The following is a 24,529-nucleotide window of genomic DNA, read 5'->3' as shown; positions in this document are numbered from 1 at the left end:
GCGCTGACAGACAAGTACTTTAGATATGAAACAAAGTCTCACCTTTCAAATGTAGTCATTCTTTAGAGACATTTAAACAATAAATACCGTTTTGTGACTCTTTAATGTGTCTGACAGATCGCTGTAGACTTGAGGCTCAGTTAAAGCTGCTTGTGAACCGATCATCTCTTCCTTCTAGTTAATTTATAGCATTAAAATAAACATGAATGAACATAAAAGGAATGTTGTTTTAAAGTGCTAAGACGTCAGTACACTTTGTTTTTCAAATTTAAATCCTCCAATTTTAATCTACTAACTCTCCTGACTGCTTTGTAGGACAAAATGGCGGATTATGATTAGTCAGATCGCCTGTCAATCAAACTCCCTGCGAAGGGTCAATTGAGAATGCCCGTGCGCACAATCCTGATCTAATCGACAACTTTGCAGTTGCACTTAGGAAAGCCCGGAAAATCCCGCTATAATGTAAGAGTGCATCTTTTTTATGTATTTGGACCTAGGCCTAACAATGTGTTATGGTGCGCTGTCACCAGTGTTTTTTTTGTTGTTTTGTTTTTGGTGAGCGTAGGCTACTCCTGATTTTGTTAGTCATCTCATCTCTTATATGCTGTGTATGATCATATCCTGCCCTATTCATGGTAGCCTACTCGCAGACATTGCGTCATCAATGTCATACTAAAGGGCCCGGTGTTGGCTCGTTACGCCACTGAATTTAATTGTGTAAACTCCTTATCAAAATGACATATTTACAACAAATATGACACATATATATGGGCACACTTTGAGTAATAAAAGTGGTGGAGATCAGGCAAGACTATAAGAAGACTCAGGCAAAAAGGTGATATAACTGTAAAAACGCTTTAAAACCATATATTTCCTGGTAAAATGCTGTAAATTGACTTTTTCATCTATGATGGCAGTTGTTAAATGCTTGCTAAATAAAACTTAATGTCTTTTGATGCTTGTGTGATTAAAGGCCTTAACTGCTTGAACCCCGATAAATGCTGCTTGAAGCTTTAATGATATAATTGTTGTTGTGCAAACAGTTCAGACTTGTGAAGATGAGATCATTTACACAGAGCCAACGTTCCACGAACGAAAAGCACAGAAATCGGTAAGATCATTTTCTACTAATTTATGTTCTGTGTCTCTATCACTTCAGCAGATATAAACACTGATTCAAATCACGTATTACTCAATACACTCAATTAATAAATATTTCCAGTGCCCAACATGAGGCACTGATGTCATTTTTCCTTGATGTAACTGCCACACCACTGACAGTAACTGAGAAGTAGATACAGTATAAATGTTTAACGGAATCAGGGTTACATCCTTTCAAGTTAATCATGTGATTCATCTTATGCTTTAACTGTTAATCATTTTTATATATAAGTCACTCAAAAAGTATATTTGTCTAATTTGAATCTGAACTGTAAGATTTATTATCCCTGGATTAGCTTTCCTGTAGCTCAAACAGTAGAGTGTTGGCGCTTGCAACGCCAAGGTCATGGGTTTGATTCCCAGGAAAAGCAAGAACTGATAAAGAGTAAAATGTAAATGTGTACCTTAAAATGCAATGTAAGTTGCTTTGGATAAAAGTGTCTGTCGAATGCATAAATGTAACTGCTATTGGCCAGACTTTAAAGACACAAACACTGCATCTGAAATTACATACTGTCTGAGGTAATACATTTGGATTTAAATTACTTTATGACCATTAAAAAACGTATTTTTTATCTAGTATGTCATGGTCATGTTCTGTTTAGTTTCTTTGTCATGGTTTTGTGGTCAAAAGTCATAAATACAAAAAAGGGCAGAGGCTGTTTGTACAATCTGTCCACATCAATGTCAAAATCAAACGCCCTCGCTAGCCAGCAATATGTTGTCATACTAAACATATTTTTGTTTTTTGTTATATTTAATGTATGGTATGAGCAAGTAAGATAAGACTGTTGTCAGTACTAGCATTAGCATTAGCTCAGTGATAATGAAGCAACACACACACACTGTCTTCATGTGTTCGCCCACATCCTGAGCACAAGCTCCATTACTTTAGCGCTGTTAGCAGCTAAACGCAAAATCAACAGAAACACTTCTAAATCTCCACCGTAGCGGAACATTAAACACACACAAATATTTTCCTTTACGCGGGAGCATCTATCACTGATGCTGTGAACATTGACCACATTACTTGCACAAACACTAGATCTTCTGGGAAATCCTTTGTGTGAAACCAAGTCACATCCTGTTCTGAGAGAGTTACAGACAGCAGGGCAAAACGAATAATAAAAAAAAAAGAAGTTCGAATAGCCTATGTGAATAGCCTACTGCCAATTTCACTGAACTCCTTGAGTTAAGCACTGACCGCATTTCTTTATATTTGAGTCCAAGTTCAAACACTATGAAACTCTCCATTAACGTACGGAGCTCTGAAACACTGCCAGCGGGACATTAAACAGGAAGTGTCTGTCCGAGCTCAAAACAGGTTTTGCGTGGGAACGCAAATATCTTTGCGAGGGAACGCAAAAGTTTTGCGAGGGAACGCAAAAGATTAGGAAAAAAAAAAAATAAATTCTCCCAACCTAAAAATATTTCCACCACCACGTCCCTTTAGGGGCTCCGTACATTTGCGCATTTCATGCTAATATTACTTCGTCAATATTTTGAATGAAATTCCCTATGGAAGGTAAACAATTTTATAGTGTAAAATGTGGGTCCCGAAGCAAAACCACTGAGAACCGCTGATAGAGATTACGTTTTCTTTTTCTTTTTTAAGAGATATCGTGTGATTTATTTATTTATTTAATTCTTTTAAATTATTATTATTATTATTATTTTTACAGAATGGTAAAGAAGAGGATCACACAGAGTACACACCTGTCGCCATGAGAAGATAATTTTTTCCAGCTGTGTGACGCTTTCACAGGGACAACCTTAGCTGAGTCTGTGGAGACTGCTGAGAATCACACATGTAGCACACATTAAAAACTATTGACATTATATACACACTTCAGATTTGTATTCTCAGCCAGGCATTTAACAATTTTGGACTGGTTTAACTTTGAGTATTATTTGGAAATCCCAGCAGACACACAGCAGGATCATTCTGAGGGGTTTGAAGAGAGATATTCAGAGATGGATTCATGAAGGGCTAAATAATTATTCTCCTAACTTTACCAATCATCAAAATTGTATGAATCAATTAAGCATTTTCAAGTTCGACTCTTAAAGCCTCACAGTTCCGACTGTATTCTCCCTTTTCTCTTTCTCTCTCTTTACACCTGTAGTCTACAGAAATGTGGTTTGACCTGATGGGTGGACAAATATAGGTTCTGCATGAACACGTGGTTTACTGTAAGTAGCCTATTGTTACAAGCAGGAAGCGTCACATTGATTTCGCTAGAAACACCACACATTCTTTCCAGTCACGTGACTGCTTCACTTTGGCATGTAGGAATGTTTGACGGGGTTATGGACATTCAAGTCTAATTTAACACACACACACACACACACACACACACACACACACACACATTCTTGTACATCTATCTTTATGAGGACATTCATTGACACAATGCAATCTCTAGCCGCTTACCCTAACCTTACCCATCACAACTAAGTGCCTAACCCGACCCCTGACCCTAAACCGACCCTTAACCTCATTATAACCTTATCCCTAAAACCAAGTCTTGACCCTCAAACAGGCCTTTAAAGGGCTCTCAGAAAGTAAGGACCGGACAAAATGTCCTCACTTTACTCTCTTTGTCTTCACTCCAATGGTCTAAAACTCAAACTGGTCCTCACAAAGATATTGTACAAGTATACACACACACACACACACACACACAGGCTATAATATGGCTGCTTTATATTTGATCTGTCACGTGATAGCGCTGTTTTAGACACTCCTGATGCTTTGAAACTTTTCTAAAAACTTTCAGCGCTTTTAAAGGCTTTGTTTCTCCATTCCTAATCGGAAGTGTGTGGTTGTTGTCAGTTTGTGTCTGTCAATAAAATGTGGTTGAAGGACATTTTTTTCCCATTACTGTTTAGATGAAACTAGTTTGACTTCTGCTTTACACAAAACAGTTTTAGCCTACTACATAAAGAAGGCCTATACTGAAAATCAATGCTGTTTGACTGAATGACTGAACATAACATTCATTCCAAGGCAAAAAAAACAAAAACAAAAAAAACAAAACAGTAATTACAGATTTTGTAACTGCACATTTTGTCAAAATTGTGTTGTTGCTGTAAGACTGTTCTCAGACAGGTGGATTTAGTGATGTTATATCATTGTTGAGTTTTGTCTTTGTGTGTGTAAGGTTCTGCCATCATGTGACTGATATTAAATTGACTCAATATCAAAAGGTTATCTCACCTAAAAAATTAAATGGTCATAACTCACTCACCCTCATGTCGGTCCAATCCACACCTGTAAGACTTTATTATTAGAGAGCAACAGATAATCAACACTATCAATATCCTTGACTGAAATTTACACCTTTCTTTTTTTGAGTTCATTTTATGACATTGATTTAATTGATAAATATCTCTATCTGGTGTTTTTTTTTAAGAAAATGCATCAGAGCACTGTGAACTCAACAGGAAACAATGTTCACAGGAAAACGGAATAATGTGTTAATAACATTATCAGGGTTGCCAACTGTCACGCATCTGGCGTGACACTCACGCTTTCAGCATCAATCTCACGCTCTCACGCACACGCAAGAAATGTCACGCCAAAATCCATGTTTCTCCCCTCTCAATCCGTTAATTTTTTGTTGATGACTAGACCACAGCGTATTAATGACAGGAGAGGAGTTTAAGGCCCACAGCTGTAACATCTGCCTACAACGTTCTCACTGCAGTATGTTCTGATCGTTGATTCGCTGAAAACCTTGCACCTGATAGACCTACGTCAGTTGCGTGTGAGAGGGTCAGAGCACAGGTTCGGAGTCGGAGCCACTGATGCGCGTTTGAAAGTTTGGATGACAATCAAGGTAAGCAGATAACAAAATGGTGTGCCTTTCACTCACGGGCGTAATTTCCTATGTGGACGGGGGGACATGTCCCCCCCTCTTTTCGAAATCACGTTCGTCCGTTAGATTAATCGTAAAGGATTAATCTAATTTAATTCATAATTTATGCAGTGCGGACTCTCTGATAACCTAATTCAATTTCTGTATATTTCATACCTGTTAGACAGGAAGGGCACATAAATATTACATTTATTTTTGGGTTTATGTGAGGAAAGTTTTAAGTTCACTTATATTAAAAGTTGTTATAATTTTCAAAAGTAAAAAAAATCATTTTCATGGAGACATCAGTAGCTACAGTGATACTGGCCTTCATTCATAAAAAAAGGCATTAAACAATTGTTTAAAATATACTGTCTTTATGTTGTTTCTACATTACAGTGGAAATTGAGTCTCACATTATTTAAATTTTATTTGCACACAAAACATTAATGGTGAACATTTTTGACTTTATAAAATGATTCTCTCAATTCTTGGCAATTGGCCCCATATTAAACAATAAAAAAAGTAAGACATATTTTTTCTTATAGCCTACATAGTTTAGTAGCCTACTATATTCTTTTTGGCAGAATTTATCATTATAATCAACTTAATTATTTCCTGGATTTTGTATCATAGTCCCTAAAGGTATGTAAATACAGAAAATGTGATTAAAATTGTGAAAAACATTTTTGCTTTTTTTAAAGTTGCTTTTTTTACTCACTCGTTTGTTCGAATCTTTTTTCGAGTCATTTCGTTCATTTAAGGGGCTTTAAATGTTATACTTTTAACAGCCAAATTCCCCGGACACATCCACCTACACAGTCTTTATCATATTCTGAATTAAGAAATCATTATAATGCAGTCAAAAATAATTTACAGGGAACATAAATAATTACTTTCCGAGTCTTTCGTTCATTTGTCACGTGACAGACGCAATGAACGTTCATGACCGGATTGAACCCTGCTTCAGGTACGAGCCTCCTGCAGATGTAGTGAAGCAGGCCAACACTGCCACTGTGGCATAGGCTACAACAGGCCTAATGTGTGAAACTTGTGTTGTGGTTTTCTGGGGAGGTGGAGGAACTATTATGTGTCCCTTTTGTTTTGAGATTTTTATTGTTTTGATGTTGTTGTTTTACATGTTTGTTATTTAATCACCTCTATGTGACGTCCCTGAGTCTCCTGATCCCATTGGTCCTGGACGTGGGAGTTCCTGATTGGTCTTCCTCATCCTAATTGATAATCAGTTGTGTATAAAAGAGTGCTGTGTCTTGTTTAGAGCAGGCACTCCATGGGGATACTCTCCTCATGAGTGGCTCATTGTGTTTTGCTTACACATGTTGTCAATATGTTGTTTTCCCTTAACCCTAGACTTTTGTTTATTATTATTATTGTTACTGTTTGTGATATGTTTAACTCAATAAATCTTATTTTTGAATGAACATTTCTGTTTGATCCCCTTTTATGTTATGGCTTGAGCTGGTCGTAACACTCTATCTTAATTTTTTTTATAGTGCAATCAATAAATTAATTGTACATTTTGAAAAAACTTTTTTTTTTTCATAAATCAGGGTTTATACCAAGTAAACAAGGACTGATGTTTTTAAAATTAGGGTTAGGGTTACGCGCGCGCACTGATGTTTTACAGAGTCTCACTCCAGTCAAAGTCCCAAGTTGGCAACCCTGACATTATTCTTGTGAACAGCACCTTTTAGTCTAGTAGCCAGCCCATAGAGCCCCATTGTGAACCCGGAAATGTTGAGTACACCAAAGTTTTATTGCAGAAATGTGAAGTATGGGTCCCCAGCATACAGAAACTGCCGGATGCTAATTTACATATGTTGAGCAATTTGCATAATTAGCATAATTAGCATTATTAGCTTAATCGTCCATTTTGACCACATAATTTGCACTGTATGGGCAATTTCTACAATGTGTGAGTGGTTTTAGAGGTTTTAGAGGATGCTGATTTCATTTCTGGCACTTTCAGACTTCAAAATGGTAATTCTATAACACATTTGGATAAATTTAGACATTTTTTATTAATTTCGGCCAAAATTTTGGGTTATTTCATGGTAAACACAATAATCTCACATTTCAGAATCACAAGAGCTCTTGCTCTTTGATGTGAATGTTGCTAACCTAAATTTGTTTACATTTCTTGAGGTCCAGTTATGTTTTTATGCAAATAAGCTGTTGCAGCTAGCTGGTGTAGTTGTAATAAGTATGTTGTAAAGCAAGGGAGCATAGTCTAGTTTTAAAGTAGAAATTCACCTTGCAAATATTTTTTTCTTATATCACCTTAATATTCGTAAAAGTCAGTCAAGGGATTTAATGTTGACATTTTAATGTTGATATTACTTATGTTTTCACATTAAGATAAAAGGTGGACAGAGTTATAGTGACAGTATTGTTCAATACATTGTAAATTTCTAGTCAGATCCATTTTGTGGGTGAATCTGGTGTTCTAAAATGAGTTACCATTATTTAAAAATTTCGGATTCTTCTTTTTTTTAAAATTCAGACTTCTTGTGGTTTGATAAGGAAAGGATTAAAAACAGTCGATATTCAGTGTTATTGCTGCTTTCTCAAGTTGTTGTGGAGGATTATTTAACCATTCAACTCTAGGGTTAAGTACTTTCAAAACAAAGAGAGATGGTTTGATCAGGTCGAAATGTCGGGAAAGAAGTGTCTGTTTGCTCCATGCAGTGGAAAAGTTGGCAACTTTAAAATATCTGGGTCCAAAGGAATCGCTACTATGCTAATTAAGAGCTCGGAGACACAGCCATACATGAGACTTTGTCAAACATTATTGCTTCTGATGGTGCTTCATCAGCTTCTGTGCTATGTCACAAATCTTGCTACAGCTCATATACTACTAGCTCTAGAAACTTGAGCAAACGCAAGTCAGACTCATGTCAGAGTCAGCCAGGAAAGCGAATCATTCGTTCTCAACTCTCTGCCTTTGATTATTCAAAACAGTGCTTGTTCTGTGGTCTTATTTGTGAAGAAAAATACTCTAAAAATCCTAACAGGTGGAATCCAGTTAAAAAATGTCAGACTTTAGATAGGCCAGGCCTTCCACCCTTGAAAGATGTGATTTTGTCTAAATGTGATGAACGGCTAGCCTAGAAATCTAGATGCACCCTAGCGGCAGCAAAATTTATTTTGCAGCCAGTGTAGTCTAGCAACTCTCCGTTGACTTTCGAGCTGGAAAAACCAAACTCTAGTCAGGCCAATCAAATCATGTATAGAGTTGATGGGCGGGCTTAACAATGACGGCAGAGTTGTGATGGTTCTGCGTGAATTCCCTGCTACTTGGAAAACAAAGAATGGCGGCTGCTGCTGGCGAAAAGCGGTCTTTCCAATCGGCTTTGGCCGTGACTCTGGAGGACTTGGAGTTAAGCTTTTCTTTGAGAAAAGAACAAAGTACGACACTTAAGTCATTCTTAAAAAAGGAAGATGTGTTTGTAGTTTTGCCGACCAGATACGGCAAAAGTTTAATCTATCAACTAGCTCCGCTGGTGGGCAAACACTCTGGTTGGTTGTAGCGCTATCCTATTGCGTGAAGAGGGAATTTGAAAGACAACCATTTATCCCGCCCCTCGGATTGAGCCGTGCCAATTGTGAGTTGCCAGACCTAACATCTTGATGTAGGTCTGGCTTTCCAGGCTAATGAACGGCAGGATGATTGGGCAGAAGTTGTGAAGCTACGGGTAAATAGCATCATGGACCTACCTGCAGCTGATGCTCAGTATCACTCCAAGTGTTACAATGCTTTCAGGAAGGTACCTATTGACTCTAATGCAACTGCTAGTAAACCAATTGACAGCTGCCTAGCTTCGGTCATTGACCACATGAGTGCAAACAAGTCAGTGACTTGGACTGTCTCCAAATTACATGATGTTTTTGTAGCTAATTCTGGGAGTTTGTGCTGGAAACAAATGCTAGCACACCTGTGTGATTATTATGGTGATGCCGTTATTGTACTGAGAGTTGAAGGATGTCAGACGATTGTTGGCTTTAGGCCGTACATTGCTAAATAACTCAAATTAGTAGGACAAACTGGCCTCTTCAATGATGACGATGATGATGTCGACAAGTTTGTCAGAAAAGTGCGGGGAGAGGTCCAGAATATTCCATTGCCTCGTGAATACGACCTTGGCAGCTTTATCATGAAAGGGTCATTCAATATACAAGTCCAACTCTCCTAAGACTTGTCTCCAGTCTTGTGTCCAGGGTAGAAACGGTGACCAAACCAGCACTCACACTTGCTCAATGCATCAGCACATCCGTAAAAGCTGGAATCACACAACTTTGGGGCTAGCTGTAAAACTTCATCATAAGGTAGTTCAGAACTGTTTCGGAACCTAAATGAGCATGGTCTTGTTGTAACATATGATGAGGTCCTCCGGGTTCCGGAAATCAGCTGCCAAATACGCCTCAGATGATGCAGATACACTGAAATAAATGATTAGTTGAATTTAATCAATTTTTTTTATCGTAAGTGGTTGCATTCAATTTATTTTACCTACATTTAAACAAATGCGTTAAGTTGAACTAAAATTGATTAAGTTCAATGAATAATTTTTTTTCAGTGTAAGTACCTGTGGGTATGGACTGAAGAGGTGCATTGGCCCTATTCACAGTTGGGGTGATAACTTTGATCTTGTAGTCTTCACACCCAATGGTTGCCGCACAAGACATGCCATGGTCTTGCTTCCCCTGGACTGGTCAGCCTACAATGTTGTGCAAGATCGTCACAGTGATGAAGGTGTGTCTAAAATGAAGAATATAAGTGTCTTTGGACCATTGCTCGACTCACCAGGACAGACGAGGATAGTGAAGATGATGAGGCTGCCTTTTGTTAATTAATTGTGAGGCATAGTAGTTTGCCTGAAGGTGGTAGCCAGTGTGTGCTTTATGTGGTGCGGAGGTGAGGCCCTCTTGGTTAGCTTTTGGTGTGGTGGGCTGACCCGGGTTGGCCAGACTCAGTTTTAACTCTTGCATCTGGCGGAGTTTTAACTGGGTTCCCGTTGGATCTTGCGACTTGCGGACCAACCTGGACAGCCCTTCTGCCATTCGGGAGTTGCCCTAGCGACTTGCGTGGCCTGTCTTGAATGGCATGTATACAGTGCATATTTGTACATAGTTTGTTGATCACACATGGTGATGGGCTTAGGTGATGTCATCTCATTGGGTGTCTTAAAGAGCTACCCCATTAATATGTATCGTACAGTTGCAGGATCCAAGTTATGTCAAATACCCGCATTGCTTTTCCCTCCAGAAATGTATAACATTCAGCCTAACAAATATTCATTGTTTATCCAAAAAGCAATTTTGAATCTTCAAAAGTGTCAGGAGGGGATTCAGCCTCACCACACCCTAAACAATGCATCAATATTCACAAGAGCACTCAAGATTCTGAAATGTAAGTTATTTTGTATACCATAAAAATAACCTAAAATTATAACTGAAAGTAATCAGAATTTGCCTAAATAAATCAAAATATGTAATAAAATTAATTTATTAATTATTTTAAAATTAAGAAAATGCCAAAAATGAAATCAGCATCCTCTAAAACCTCTAAAACCACTCACATATTGTAGAAATTGGCCATACAGTGTAAAATATCTGCTAAAAATGGACGATTAAGCTAATAATGCTAATTATGCTAATTATGCAAATTGGTCAACATTGGCGAATTAGCATCCGGCAGTTTCTGTATGCTGGGGACCCATACTTCACATTTCTGCAAAAAAACTTTGGTGTACTCAACATTTCCGGGTTCACCTAGTTGGCTACTAGACTATTTTGTGATATTCAGTGGTTCGGAACAAATAATCAAACTGCCAAAGTCACGTGATTTCAGTGAACGAGGCTTCGTTATGTCAGACTCAGAGCTTTGAATGGTTCGCCGCTAGGGGGCGATGATCTCTGTGAACCCATGAGTGTCTCTATATAATTTGTATAAATTGTTGGCATTTGATAACACATTTCTATAATAAAAATGAAGAGCCCTTCAATTTAATAAAATATTACTTATATTACAGCCATTATAAATGTTTAATGGTATTGGTATTACATGATTAGTTAATATTCTGTAATAGATTACACCTTCAACGTTTACAATGGGTTTGTAGAAGATGTTATATGCATGTTTGGACCATAGACTGTAATAAAATAGGTTTGGACTGCGTTTTTGTTGCATTTACACTGTTGTGACCAGCAGGGGTCGCCAGCGTGTGGAGATTGGAGCGATTCGAAACAGTGAATCATTTTACGAATCAGTTTGTTCAATTGATTCAGTTTCAAAAAGCTCCTTAGTTTCTCCCAAAACTAGTCTATAATGATCTAAATAAGACATCTACTTGAAAAGTGCACTGCCTCCTGCTGCCTGTTTATAATAATAACTAACTCAATTAAAGACAGACTTCTTTGGTTTATTAGGTTAAAACTTTTTACATTGAGATACTGTGGTGGTAGTGAATCACACCAGCTGAACACACCAGGAAAGTACTATAAAAATATTTTTTCTAGAGATTATAAAGTTTGTAGGTCTGGATAATATGTCTGGATTCATAATGTAACATGAAAACAAACATCAATGGAGAACATCATTGATTCTCACTTTCACTCATCAGAAAAACAGTGTACAAAAACACACATCCTGATTTCTCCACTCGCACACATTTTGCACCATATGACTCAAATAATAGCATTTCATGTTTTATTCAAAATATTGCTTTGGCTTTCAAAAATACAGTTTTATATATCACGCCGGTAATGTGGTATTTGCTTAGTCAAGAATAACATTATTGACAAAAATGATGCATTGCTAAACCACATACCGCAACTGACATGCAATCATATTTCCCCTTATATTTAGCCTACAACTGAAATGGTTCCTACTATAAAATCATAATTTAATATGAGATCCTTAAAGAGTAATTTCTGAGTGGTGTGTGATATAATAGTTTTACTGTATTAAGAATCACTAATAACAGCTGGTGGAAGTTTAGTGCATCAGTGATGAAATCATTTATAACTCAATGATTCAGTAGTTTAGTACATGATTATTTCTGATAACACAAACACAACATATTTAAGAGAGACACAGATTCCATCCGCCATAAGTGAATCATGTTTTAATATTAATCACCACATACAGTAAAGATATAAATATTTTCTTGACCCACATAAAAGGCACTTTTTTCCCTAGGCTAATGTAAAGATAAGGAAAACAAAGGAAAATGTCTAATATTCAGCCCAGAATGCAAACAATATCTTACAATATATATATTATATACAATAATATACAATATAATATACAATATTTGCCTTTACCTCTAACTGATTTGTGACTGGTAAAATGACATTTTTTTAAACATTTAAACATTTACCTGACACAAATAAAAATATCACGAGACATGGTGACATGAGGTTATTTACATATTAACTGACACCAGATGAAAGACAAATCCAAAAATAGGAACAAGAAAACAAGATATCTGCCAAAAGAAAGAACCAATGAATACTATAAGTTGACAAGCTTAGAAAGTAGGCTACATAACTTAATTAAGTAAAGTGATATTTTTCTACATGAAAAACACAATACATTTTTTTTAAACTGAAAAGAGACACAAGATTGAAAAACAGACAAATAACATGACGTCTCCTCACAAGCCAAAAAATAAAATTAAAAAATTAAAAAATAAAATTAGCACCTCATAAAATGCTACAGATGTTTTGTTCTACATTGTAACACTCCTGCTGACAAGCATCACATCTTGTATTTCACAGGTCTACTGCCATAGTAAAAACTTTTAATGCAGCCTGTATCATATATGAGTCCAGTTACAGGCATTGAACAGAATAAATGCTCCCAGTAAAGTGCTTCACCATAAGATAAGTCGATGAATTTCTAAGCTTATTAATGCAGGTTTTGTCTCCAGAGCCGCTGCTGGACATGCTCTGCTAATGCTATTCAGAGATGGTCAACCACTGTTTTCTGATCAAGGTGGATAACCAAGGGTTAGTGTTAGTGGTTAAAATAGAAACATTAATAATATAAGGGTGCAAGACATTTCCAGTTACAGCAACAATTCCAGTAAAAACACTAACAGTATAAAAAAAATCAGACTGTTAAGAGCACTTGTGGTTATACAATTTATTTTCTTACTTTGAATTTTTGTCTTGTTTTCCACAACTAATATCTAAAAGTTTTGTAAGGGTCATGGTCTATTCGAGCAGGTTTCATTTGTTCTAGTTTTGCCGCTTGTTTGATTACAGTGTTTGTTGCCTTGGTTACTGGTTTGAGTCACACCTGTTTCTCTGATTATCTCCCTGTGTCCTTATATGGAGTGTTTATTTACACTAAGTGCATACTTTACAATCCTAATGATAATTTTTAATTAAGGTATATTACAAACGTTTAATTTAGACCCTGAAGAATCATATTAGCTTGTACAAAAATGGCATTATATGACCCCTTTAAAATATTAAACTGTTCATTAAATTCCTCAAAGGAAAATGCTTTGAATGGCTGAATTATACGCTCACCAATGACAGAAACACTGAATCTCTTCTCTCTAGTGATGCTGAAGCTGCTGTTGATGATGTTGATCAGTAGTTTGTATTCTCCAGAGTCTGTGTTTCTGGTGTTTGTGATGATCAGAGATCCAGTCTGATGATCCAGCTTCAGTCTGTCTCTGAATCTCTCTTTACACTGTTCATCTGTACAGATCTTACTCTGATCTCCAGTGATTTCAGCGATGAGAATGTCTTTAAAATACCACGTCATCACATCACTTGTGTTTTTTACTACACCAGGATCAAAAGTAACAGATTCTCTCTCGTTTCTCTTCACTTCATCTCGTTCAGCAGCAGAAACACCTGAAACACAAACCAACAGATGCTGGAGGATCTTTTGCTGAAAACAAACAAAAACTACACAACATGAGAGAACTGTGAACATGACCTCTCTAGACTTTCGATCTGAAAGGATACATTTATGCATGGTTTGTGCTCATAAACACATTTGACATTCTTATTTTACATTAAATCCTGAAAAAAAATGTTAAAGCAGCTTTCCAATATAAATGATTTAGTTTTAAATAAAAAATAACTGTTTAAAGATGTAAAGTGAGATAATTGCACAGTAAAGAGATTATCTAGGCCTATATACTGTACTGTATGTGAATTAATATACAGGCAAAAAAACAAAAAAAACTGATTATCATTGTAAAAACATTACATAAACAGATTAACAATGTGCTTTAAACACATTTAAACTGCATTTAAACATTCCCTAATGACTCACCATGAACAGTAACATTGAAGATATTTCCACTAATCCTGCTACTGATGATATTCAGTTCATAAAGTCCAGAGTCTGTGTTTCTGGTGTTTGTGATGGTCAGATATCCAGTCTGATGATCCAGCTTCAGTCTGTCTCTGAATCTCTCAATATCTTTATTACACTGAACATCTGTACAGATCTTCCTCTGATCTCTATTGATTTGAGCGATGCGAATGCCATTAAAATACCATCTAATCTTTTCTTGTTGGTTTGTTTGAACACCAGTGTTTAGAGTGACTGAATCTCCCTCCATCACTGACACTTTCTGTATCAACACCAGACGAACCTGGAGAAGAAACATAAACCAAACAAAAAATATATAATAGTGCTGTGAAAATGTTTTTTCTACATATCATGAAGATTTTGAGTGGAGAAATATGTCTGGATATGAAACGCATGGAAACAAACAACAGAAGAACGTCACTGATTTACACATTCACTGATCAGGATGACTTTAGGGCGAGTAATTGATGACAATGTTTTTATTTTGGGTGAACTATCCCTTTAATTAATGTAGTTAACTAAAGTTAACAAATGAAACCTTATTTTAAAGTGTCTTTTTAAGTGAGAAGTACATGTTGCACTTTTTTTTATTATTTAATGTTTATTCTGAATATATTTAGCATCAAATATCCAAACTCTGTCTCTTCAAGTATTTGTTACAAAATGAACATTAAGTGAATATTATCTCATGATATCCTACAGTCAAAAAACACTATAATGTTACATTAGTTAACTACATTGTTTAAAATTGATATCAATAAATAATCAGATTATGTATCTTTAATAATTAAGGTATATTGTTATAAATAAATCATATAAAATCCATGATATATCCATCAAATAGCTTGTATTATACATCAAACAAAAGAAAATGACGCTAAAACACTGTAGGTGTCGCGACTCTAATAAGAAAAAAAGTTGTGTAAGGGTCATGTTCTGTTCGAGCATGTTTCCTTTGTTCTAGTTTTGCCGCTTGTTTGATTACAGTGTCTGTTGCCTTGGTTACTGGTTTGAGTCACACCTGTTTCTCTGATTATCTCCCTGTGTCCTTATATGGAGTGTTTATTTACACTAAGTGCAAACAGCCCGTCTTACTGGCGGAGAGTATTTACACTAACTCCGCCCACCACTGTCTGATTGGGCCAGAGAAAAGCCAAAAAACGGCTGTAACCTGTCAGCAGCAGTGGCGTAGTAAGACACGTTGTAAATTTTTTGATCCGATCGACCCGAGTCCGAATCCGCCTTTAGCCGAACTTGTTCTACTTCCTTTTCCGATCACATATCAGATCGGAAAGGTGTTTGTTTTCAATAAATATTAAGAAAATGTGTGTAAAAAAAGTTGAATTCCAACCGGTTATTTTATAATAACGTGTTTATCGGGTAGGTGTACGGAGGGCTTTATTGTCCCAATAAGGCGTCAATATGTTATTATTGCATACTGTTTTATAATGTACTAAAATACAGAGGAGTAAACAGTATCTAACTCCTAAAAAATCTAAATTAAGTGTGTTTATGCTTAAAATAAGGGGAAATATCTGTCAAATCGGTTAGAAAAATAAACTTTTCTTCCTGAATTAAGTTTATTTTTCTGACCCTACTGGGAGACTCACTTAATTTGAATGATTTTTTTCTTCTTTCACAAAACAAAACCTTTATCTAAAGTAATTTTGCTTCTTAACTAAATGTATCTTGATTTAATGGAAAACAAGACAAACATAATATATATATATATATATATATATATATATATATATATATATATATATATATATATATATATATATATATATATATATACAAATAAAACAAAAATATACAATTGTACTTTGCATATTATACTGTAAAAACACATAATTAGTTGATTTTAGTTGCTCATAGTTGATCATAACTAGAGATGAAATGGCATGAACATTTCATGATTATAGTGACAAATATTATCACGGTTATCACAGAATCCTGTTCAAAAAGTTTTGTCAAAAACCAGCAAATAACAAATTAAATTAGCATCAATATGCACTTTTTGTTTACATACACATTAAAATAATACCATTAAAAATGATAGCCAGATTTTAAAAGTGTCTTGCAACGTGTTATATACTACAAGTTCAAATAAAGTTTTGACAAAAAAGGTTTTTAAAAAAGATAAACCTCACATATTTCAGATTTAAAATATTTCTTTTTAAAAAGAATGAGTCAAAAAAGATAAATTACTGACATTTACAATGAACTTTAGCTTATCTTTTATTATTAATAGTAAGATTCGGTCAGATTTTCCCATGGCGTCTGTCGTTGCTGTGCAACCATGCACCACACTCTCCACAAAGACAAAGAAGTTTTAGCAGCTAATGGATTTCCACCACCGAAACGCTTGCTGTAGCTCTGCTACAAGATTTATTTACGGAGAAGAGAAAAACACCTGCAGTGTTTGAGTGCACCCCCATCCTTCAAGTTGACTGAGCTTTCAATGTTGTTACGGAAAGGGCGAAGCTGATTGGTTGGTTCTTGTCACATGACCTGCGGTACGTTTGCGGCATTCTGAAGAGTTGAGACAGAGCCCGTCTACGGAGAGCCTGCCCACTCCCTATTAAGTCCTATTGTACCGAATTTTGGTTGTAGTTCCACCAGAGTTCCACTGGGGGGGCGATCGACTATGAGTGAAAAATGAATGGGAGTCTATGGCGCTAGACGGCTAAATTTGTCTCTTTCACCCGATTGCTGTTGAGAAATCTCAGATTTGATTGTAGGTTTTGCAAGTTCAACATGGGTTATAGGTCGAAAGTTGAATGAACGAGTACTTATGTCCTTTCGATTTCTTACAGGTTGAGTTGTTGTTGCCCATAACACGCTAGCATTCTGCTAATGAACGCTGATTGGTCAGTGAAGGACTGATTACGACCAGAGATACCGATGGCATCGTGGCATCTGAAGCGGGACCAGAAACAAACAAAACTCTTCTAGCACGTGTATTTTACCTGTGTCAGCTGTGTTGTCGATGCCTCGAGAGAAAAGAAAGTGCAGAGCGTGAAAGCACTTAAGTGACTGAAGGATTGCCGTAAAGCAGTATCTCTGGTCGTACGATTTGTATGACGTCATTGACAATTTAAAAGACTTTTTAAAGCAAATAAGTGACTCTAAAACACCCAGCAATGTGTAATTTCTTTGCATCTCCTTTCGAATACAACATTCAAATTACTAGACAAAAAATTATATCCTGAGAAAAGTGGATTTTGATGGGTATACTGCCATAGACCTCCATTCAATCTGCACTCGTCCTGTGAGCGCCCTCATATGGAGCCAGAGTGGAACTGCAACCAGTTCAGAAGCCGGAAGTTTACTGAGAGTGAAACTTCTCGCCTTATTAGACATTCTCTAGTTGAGATTTTTTTTTAATCTCGCTGCGCCTGGAAAAAAAACAAGCTTCAAATAAAGCTACCGTGCGCCTACATTTGAACGAACTTCAGCGCGCAAAAGACGCAATATGTGAACGGCCCCTCGGCAAGCTACCTCCAATCAGGCCATGAGCTACTGGTAGCTCACGAGCGACGTGTTGGAGACCCCTGCTCTAGAGCTCCGCTTTGTAGGCCACGACTTCATACTTTTTTGCTACTTTGTAATAACTTTCTGCGGCCAGTGTTTCTGGAAATGAACGAGGATAAAACCTTTTTAAGACCTGACTAAATTAAATGTAAGACCGCAGATGAAAAATGGCCGTTTTTAAGACATTTTAAGGCCTTAAATTTAAAGTTCAGAATTTTTTACTTTTAAGACCCCGCGGGAACCCTGCTAGGAATCGTGACACAATGACTCTGTGAGCGATGAGTTTCACCTGATCCTCTTCTCTCCATCATTTCTTGATTTCCTGTCATTCGGATCACATGGTGAGTTATCACAAGTCATTCTCCTGTAAGAAAACACAGATTCACAGAAGGTTTAAATGATGAGAAGGATTGATGTTTCAGTTACACAAACACAAAAACACTACAGACTTGGAATTGTGTTTTTAGCGCAATTTTCCACCGGACAAATTGCGCTTGTTAACTCATGATTTCTGTTCTGTGCGTCTGTGCGCACCAATCTTGCACTTCTATCTACTCCTCAACCAGACCACCTAGAGACTTCGGGTTTTCGGCATTATGTTAAGGAAGGTCTAATCTCGGGAACGCACAAAAAAAATCCAGGAAAAGATTTACTATCTCTTAGTGTTGTGATCCCATGAGGTGAGAAAATTGCGCTAAAACACTCACTGAGTTTTTATTACTTGTTTTCTGTTGTTCATAAAGAGGATTACAGTTCCTAAATATTTATCACTGTCTTAAACTGCATTACATCTTTTTTGCAACAGTAATATAAACTTGAATGATATTGAGTTCAATATCACATCTAAATTGCTTAAACTGTTGTATTGGTGTTTTCTAATAAGACACTTGCTATCTCGCTTTGACTGCCTCACCGGTGAATATCTGCTTCTGTAGTGTTAAATAGAAAGGATAATAACTAATTAAATCTCATATATTTAATATATGAATATATATTGTTATATAAGTAAGCTGTATGTAATACTTACTCTCTGTGCTGCTAGTGTATAGGTCCTGTGTTGACGATAGTAAATCACAGCAGCAGTTACAGCAGCAAACACCAGCAGAACACCAACAACTATTCCTGCTACAGCTCCTGAAGACAGACCTGAACCTGGAACAACTACAGAGAAACAGACATTATTACGAGAGAGTGAATGATTATCCATCTAGTATTTACCAATATCTTAGACAGATATTTACACCTTTCTACTTTGGTCATGAGTTATTTAACTGATTAAGGGCTTCATCTATTGTCTTTAGCAACAGCAGTTAAAACAGCATCAGCTGAGAGATCAACAGGAAACACTGTTCACAGGAAAACTGCATTTTTCATGTTAATAACATTAGTTAAAGTGCCATTGAGTCAAAGCTCACTTTTTTTAAACAGTCCAGTGCCCATTTAATGAGTTGATTTAAAATATTGAACTGTTCATTAAATTCCTCAAAGGAAAATGCATTTAATGGCTGAATTATACACTCACCAATGACAGAAACACTGAATCTCTTCTCTCTAGTGATGCTGAAGCTGCTGTTGTTGATGATGATCAGTAGTTTATATTCTCCAGAGTCTGTGTTTCTGGTGTTTGTGATGATCAGAGATCCAGTCTGATGATCCAGCTTCAGTCTGTCTCTGAATCTCTCTTTACACTGTTCATCTGTACAGATCTTACTCTGATTTCCAGTGATTTCAGCGATGAGAGTGTCTTTAAAATACCACATCATCACATCACTTGTGTTTTTTACTACACCAGGATCTAAAGTAACAGATTCTCCCTCCTTCACTGACTTTCTCTTCACTTCATCTCGTTCAGCAGCAGAAACACCTGAAACACAAACCAACAGATGCTGGAGGATCTTTTGCTGAAAACAAACAAAAACTACACAACATGAGAGAACTGTGAACATGACCTCTCTGACTTTCGATCTGAAAATATACATTAATGCATGGTTTGTGCTCATAAACACATCTGGCATTCTTATTTTACATTAAATCCTCATTTAAATAGATAATAACAGAAACTGATCAGAGATGGTGTGATTAAACGCTGTAGACTCCATCTGAGCTCAACTGCAGATTCCTATGAAAAACATTAACCGTTAAAGCATCCTGCCAATATAAATGATTTAGTTTTAAATCAAAAGGAACTGTTTAATGATGTAAAGTGAGATTATTATATAAATGTCACAGTAAAGAGATGATCTATGTACTGTAAGTGAATTAATATACACATTAAAAAACTAAAAATCATTGTAAAAACACATTAACAAAGTGCTTTAAACACATATAAACTGCATTTAAACATTCCCTAATGACTCACCATGAACAGTAACAATGAAGACATCTCCACTGTCACTGCTGCTGATGATCTTCAGTTCATAGAGTCCAGAGTCTGTGTTTCTGGTGTTTGTGATGGTCAGAGATCCAGTCTGATGATCCAGCTTCAGTCTGTCTCTGAATCTCTCAGTGCCTTCATTACACTGAACATCTGTACAGTTATAACTGAGATCTCCACTGATTTGAGCGACGAGAAGGCCACTGAAATACCATTTAATATCTTCTTGTTTTTTTGTTTCAACACCAGTGTTTAGAGTGACTGAATCTCCCTCCAACACTGACACTGACACTTCATCATCAACACCAGACGAACCTGGAGAAGAAACACAAACCAAACAAAACATATATAATAGTGCTGTGAAATATTGCATATCATGAAGATTTTGAGTTGAGAAATATGTCTGCAAACAAACAGCAGAAGATCATTATTGACTCACACACTCACAAACATACATGAGTCTCACGGATGATCTTATACAACACACAATACACATCCCGGTTCATATTTTTACCCCCTTTCCCTATGCATATATTTGCACATTCATATAATCAAACATTTTCATGGACTCATAATAAATATTCATATCACCCATGAAAATACTTAAAGGAGAACTCCGGTCATTTTTAACATTGAGCTCATTTTTTTGTACATTTGGAGTGCTGTCAGTACAGAGAACAACGACAAAAATCGGTGTTGGCTACACCGTGTTATCCTCTTTTTAAAATTTGCACCCTGTTGACTTCAATGGGGCCAGTTTTAAACCTGCTTTTAGCCTCTTAACATCCTTGATGTGTCATTACAAGTGCCCAGGTCATGTGAGTGATTCCTTCAGAGTGAACACGAGTGAATCTGACTGCAGTAGATGTGAAAGATATGAATAAAAATGGTGTTATTTCAGCCAGCGCACATACCTGTATTTACATCCTGTTTTCGGTCGAAGTCCATATTAATCGATTGTCGAGTTCACGCGCGTGATCATAAGTAACTAAACCTATGCGTGTGAACTCGACAATCGATTACTATGGACTTCGACCGAAAACAGGATGTAAATACAGGTATGTGCGCTGGCTGAAATAACATCATTTTTTATTAATATCTTTCACATCTACTGCAGTCAGATTCACCCGTGTTCACTCTGAAGGAATCACTCACATTAGCTGTGCACTTGTAATGACACATCAAGGATGTTAAGAGGCTAAAAGCAGGTTTAAAACTTGCCCCATTGAAGTCAACAGGGTGCAAATTTTAAAAAGAGGATAACACGGTGTAGGCAACACCGATTTTTGTCGTTGTTCTCTGTATTGACAGCACTCCAAATTTACAAAAAAATTAGCTCAATGTTAAAATTGACCGGAGAATTATGCTATTTTCCACCACATTAAGACGCAGATAAAGATAATAGCCTACAGTGGCATGTTTTCTACTAAATATTTAGTCCTACTGTTAGAATCTCCTACGTATATATATATATATATATATATATATATATATATAAAAAAAATACTAAGGCGTCTAAGACTTTTGTACAGTATATGTTTACATTATTATTATCTCTGAGTAAAAGTTAAAAAAAAATTCCCCCACTGTAAATATGTGTCAGCAGAGCTTCAAATAGGCATCCAAGACAAGTAAACAAACAGACAGAAGTGATAACAACATAACGTAGACCGGACAACTGAGAATTGAAACTTAAAGTGACATACATACTGAAGATATGAAAATATGAAGAAGTGAACACAGCTGAAAGGAATGACAAATCATATTAGTGTCCATGACAACAAACGAGGAGCGGGAAACTGGAATTAAGGAACTACCGAATATAAACTTAAAAGTCCATGAAAGTGAAACTAAGAACAAACATGACTTAATGTCTTATTTATTATTTTTATTATTATTATATTACAATTATACTTGTGTATAGTTTCTGGATTATATTTTTTGTTCTATTATTTGTTGTTGAAATGTCTTGATATAGTAAGGTGTCATTTGTTTACAGTAGTTAATGAATTAACAATGAACAATATATTTGTTGAACAAAATATTTATCTTAAAAATGTATTAGTAAATGTTGAGATTAAGTCAGATTAATAAATGCTGTAGAAGTATTGCTTACCGTTAAAGTTAAAGGGTTAGTTCCCCCCAAAATTTAAATTCTGTCATCATTTACTCTCTCTCAAGTTGTTTCAAACTATGAGGTTTTTTCTTCTGCTGAACATAAAAGAAGATATTTTGAAGAATGTCGGTTACCAAACAGTTGATGGACTCCATTGACTTCCATAGTAAGAAAAAAGCCAATGAGGACCAGAAATGGTTTGATAACCATCATTCTTTAAAATATATTTTGCGTGTTTGTGTGTGTTCAACAGAAAAAAGAAACATACACTAACGACCTCACCGCCAGCCACTGCAAATGGGCAAATACTGGTCTTTCTGAGTTCACGAAACCATTCAGGCTCGGAGTCAGCACGGCGAGTACCACTGTATGTACACGGAGACATTATTGGACAGTTTCTGACTGCTAAAATAAACTTCTCATTCATCTTGCCTCGGTCGGACGCAGCACTGAAGAGTGACGGATCACGTGTGCTCCACTGACTTCACTCCTATTGGTTGTCGCTCCCGAAAGTCGCTCTTCATTTGCATAAAGTTACAAATTTCTCAACTTTGTCGCGTCGCCAGACACGCCCCGTCCAGTCGCAAACGGTCGCGACCGCGCGTGTCACCGGAAGTCGCCCGCTCCCCATTGAAAATGATCGCGTCGCTTGGTCGCGTGTAGTGTGTGAACGTAGCTTCATTCCTCACGGTGCAGTCAGAGAATGGAGATGTCCTTCAAGATGTCTGTGCTCGATCGGTTTCCGGGTCACAGACTGGAGAAGCGAGGAAACGAGAAAGCATACATTTAAACTCTTAAAATTAAGAGTATTGAGATTGAGAAGCACCCTTTATCTCGTTTCATTGATCATCGAACGGGACCATGGTTGGCTCTGTTCTCACACTAACACTTTCCGATGCGCATGCGCACATGGTTAGTGCAGAAACAACAACACGGAAGAAATATTGTAATGCAAGTTCTTACCATTCTCGGGTACAAACAAGATTAACGACAGCAAATTAACGAAAAGCTTCATTTTGAATGCAGATTTAATAAAAAACAAAAAAACAAATGTATGCAGTTTCTGAAACATAAGGTCTGTCTTTCTGCTATAATGGCGACACAGCTCTTTCAGTAGCCTTCTTCTTCTTTTCCTTCTTCTTTGGGGTTTTACGACAGCCGGTAACATACTAATTTCATTGCTGCCATCTATGGAACTATCACTTTAGTGCACTATCCTGCTATACAGTACAGTGTCTATTAAAAAAATTAATACAAATTCTTATAAATTCTACAAGAAATCAAAACATGGTGCACTGTCTCAGGTTCCAGATATGAACACAAGCCACTCTGGTGTTTTCCTAAAATAAATAAAGTGAAACGTGTGACCAATCCTCATTCTAGAAATAAAAATCTATTTCCTTACATTTAATCCCCCCTCTTTTACAAATACTAACTGAATCATTGTAATAACTGCCAATTATTAAACGTGGTAGCTGACTGGAGCTAAGCTATTCTACATTTCTTTAACTACACTAATTGCTAGCGCAAGCTCGTGTCCCATACGCCCATAGACTGTATAATATACTTATAATATGCTTATAAGCATACACCGCACGATGATTATCTCTGCGAGAAGAAGAGCAGCAGTAACACAAACCAGCAGGAGGCAGCACTGTCTTCTTTCTCCATCTAGAATTTGGCCAGAGAATAAGAACTGCACAGAGTAAAACCCATCTTACACATCTCTTTCCATGACGGTGAAAACCACATTTTCACATAACAAAACAGTAAATGAACCAAGAACACCATAAATACCTTAAACATAAACACACATAACTTTACTAACACAAAAACACAACCATCATGCTTTAATAATGCATAAATCAACTCCCAACAAACAATTACCCATAATGCACCCAGCTGCTAGCGCTGACTATCAGGTCATAACAATATAATGAGAATAGGTTTTTCAGTAGCCTAGTTGAAGTGTCTTCCTAAACGCAATGCGAATACTAAGTAATAGTAGATAGTTTAGTGTATAGTCAATAAAATAAACAAGCAGTATACAGCAAACTGGATAGAGGACGCTGAATCCAGCTTTTTATTCTGACGCTATCCGTTCCACCTTAAAAGAT

At 36.5% G+C, this 24,529-nt stretch overlaps 1 protein-coding gene across 1 annotated transcript; it reads right to left on the bottom strand.

Moving 5' to 3' along the window:
• Positions 1-11,724: 11,724 nt before the first annotated feature.
• Positions 11,725-24,040, bottom strand: LOC311084784 (uncharacterized protein). The gene is made up of 7 exons (XM_084117062.1): positions 23,376-24,040; positions 20,282-20,611; positions 19,445-19,786; positions 18,950-19,083; positions 18,212-18,286; positions 14,344-14,668; positions 11,725-13,916 (listed from the first exon to the last, which is right to left on the bottom strand). The coding sequence occupies exons 1-5, from the start codon at positions 23,578-23,580 to the stop codon at positions 18,272-18,274; spliced, it is 1,026 nt and encodes a 341-aa protein (XP_083973188.1). The 5' UTR covers positions 23,581-24,040; the 3' UTR covers positions 11,725-13,916; positions 14,344-14,668; positions 18,212-18,271.
• Between the last annotated feature and the right edge of the window lie 489 nt (positions 24,041-24,529).

The sequence above is a fragment of the Abramis brama genome (genome assembly GCF_963993115.1).
Source record: "Abramis brama genome assembly, chromosome: 6".
In the NCBI taxonomy this organism is placed as follows: domain Eukaryota; kingdom Metazoa; phylum Chordata; class Actinopteri; order Cypriniformes; family Leuciscidae; genus Abramis; species Abramis brama.
Note: the sequence above shows the minus strand (reverse complement) of the source record. Positions and strands in the feature narration are given on the sequence as shown.

Coding starts and splice junctions, on each gene's coding strand:
- LOC311084784 (XM_084117062.1), bottom strand. CDS start 23,580: ATGTTACCGGCTGTCGTAAAACCCCAAAGAAGAAGGAAAAGAAGAAGA. Junction 19,787..20,281: donor CTTCATTGTTACTGTTCATG/GTGAGTCATTAG, acceptor TTTGTGTTTCAG/GTGTTTCTGCTGCTGAACGA. Junction 19,084..19,444: donor ATTCAGTGTTTCTGTCATTG/GTGAGTGTATAA, acceptor GTTTCTCTGTAG/TTGTTCCAGGTTCAGGTCTG.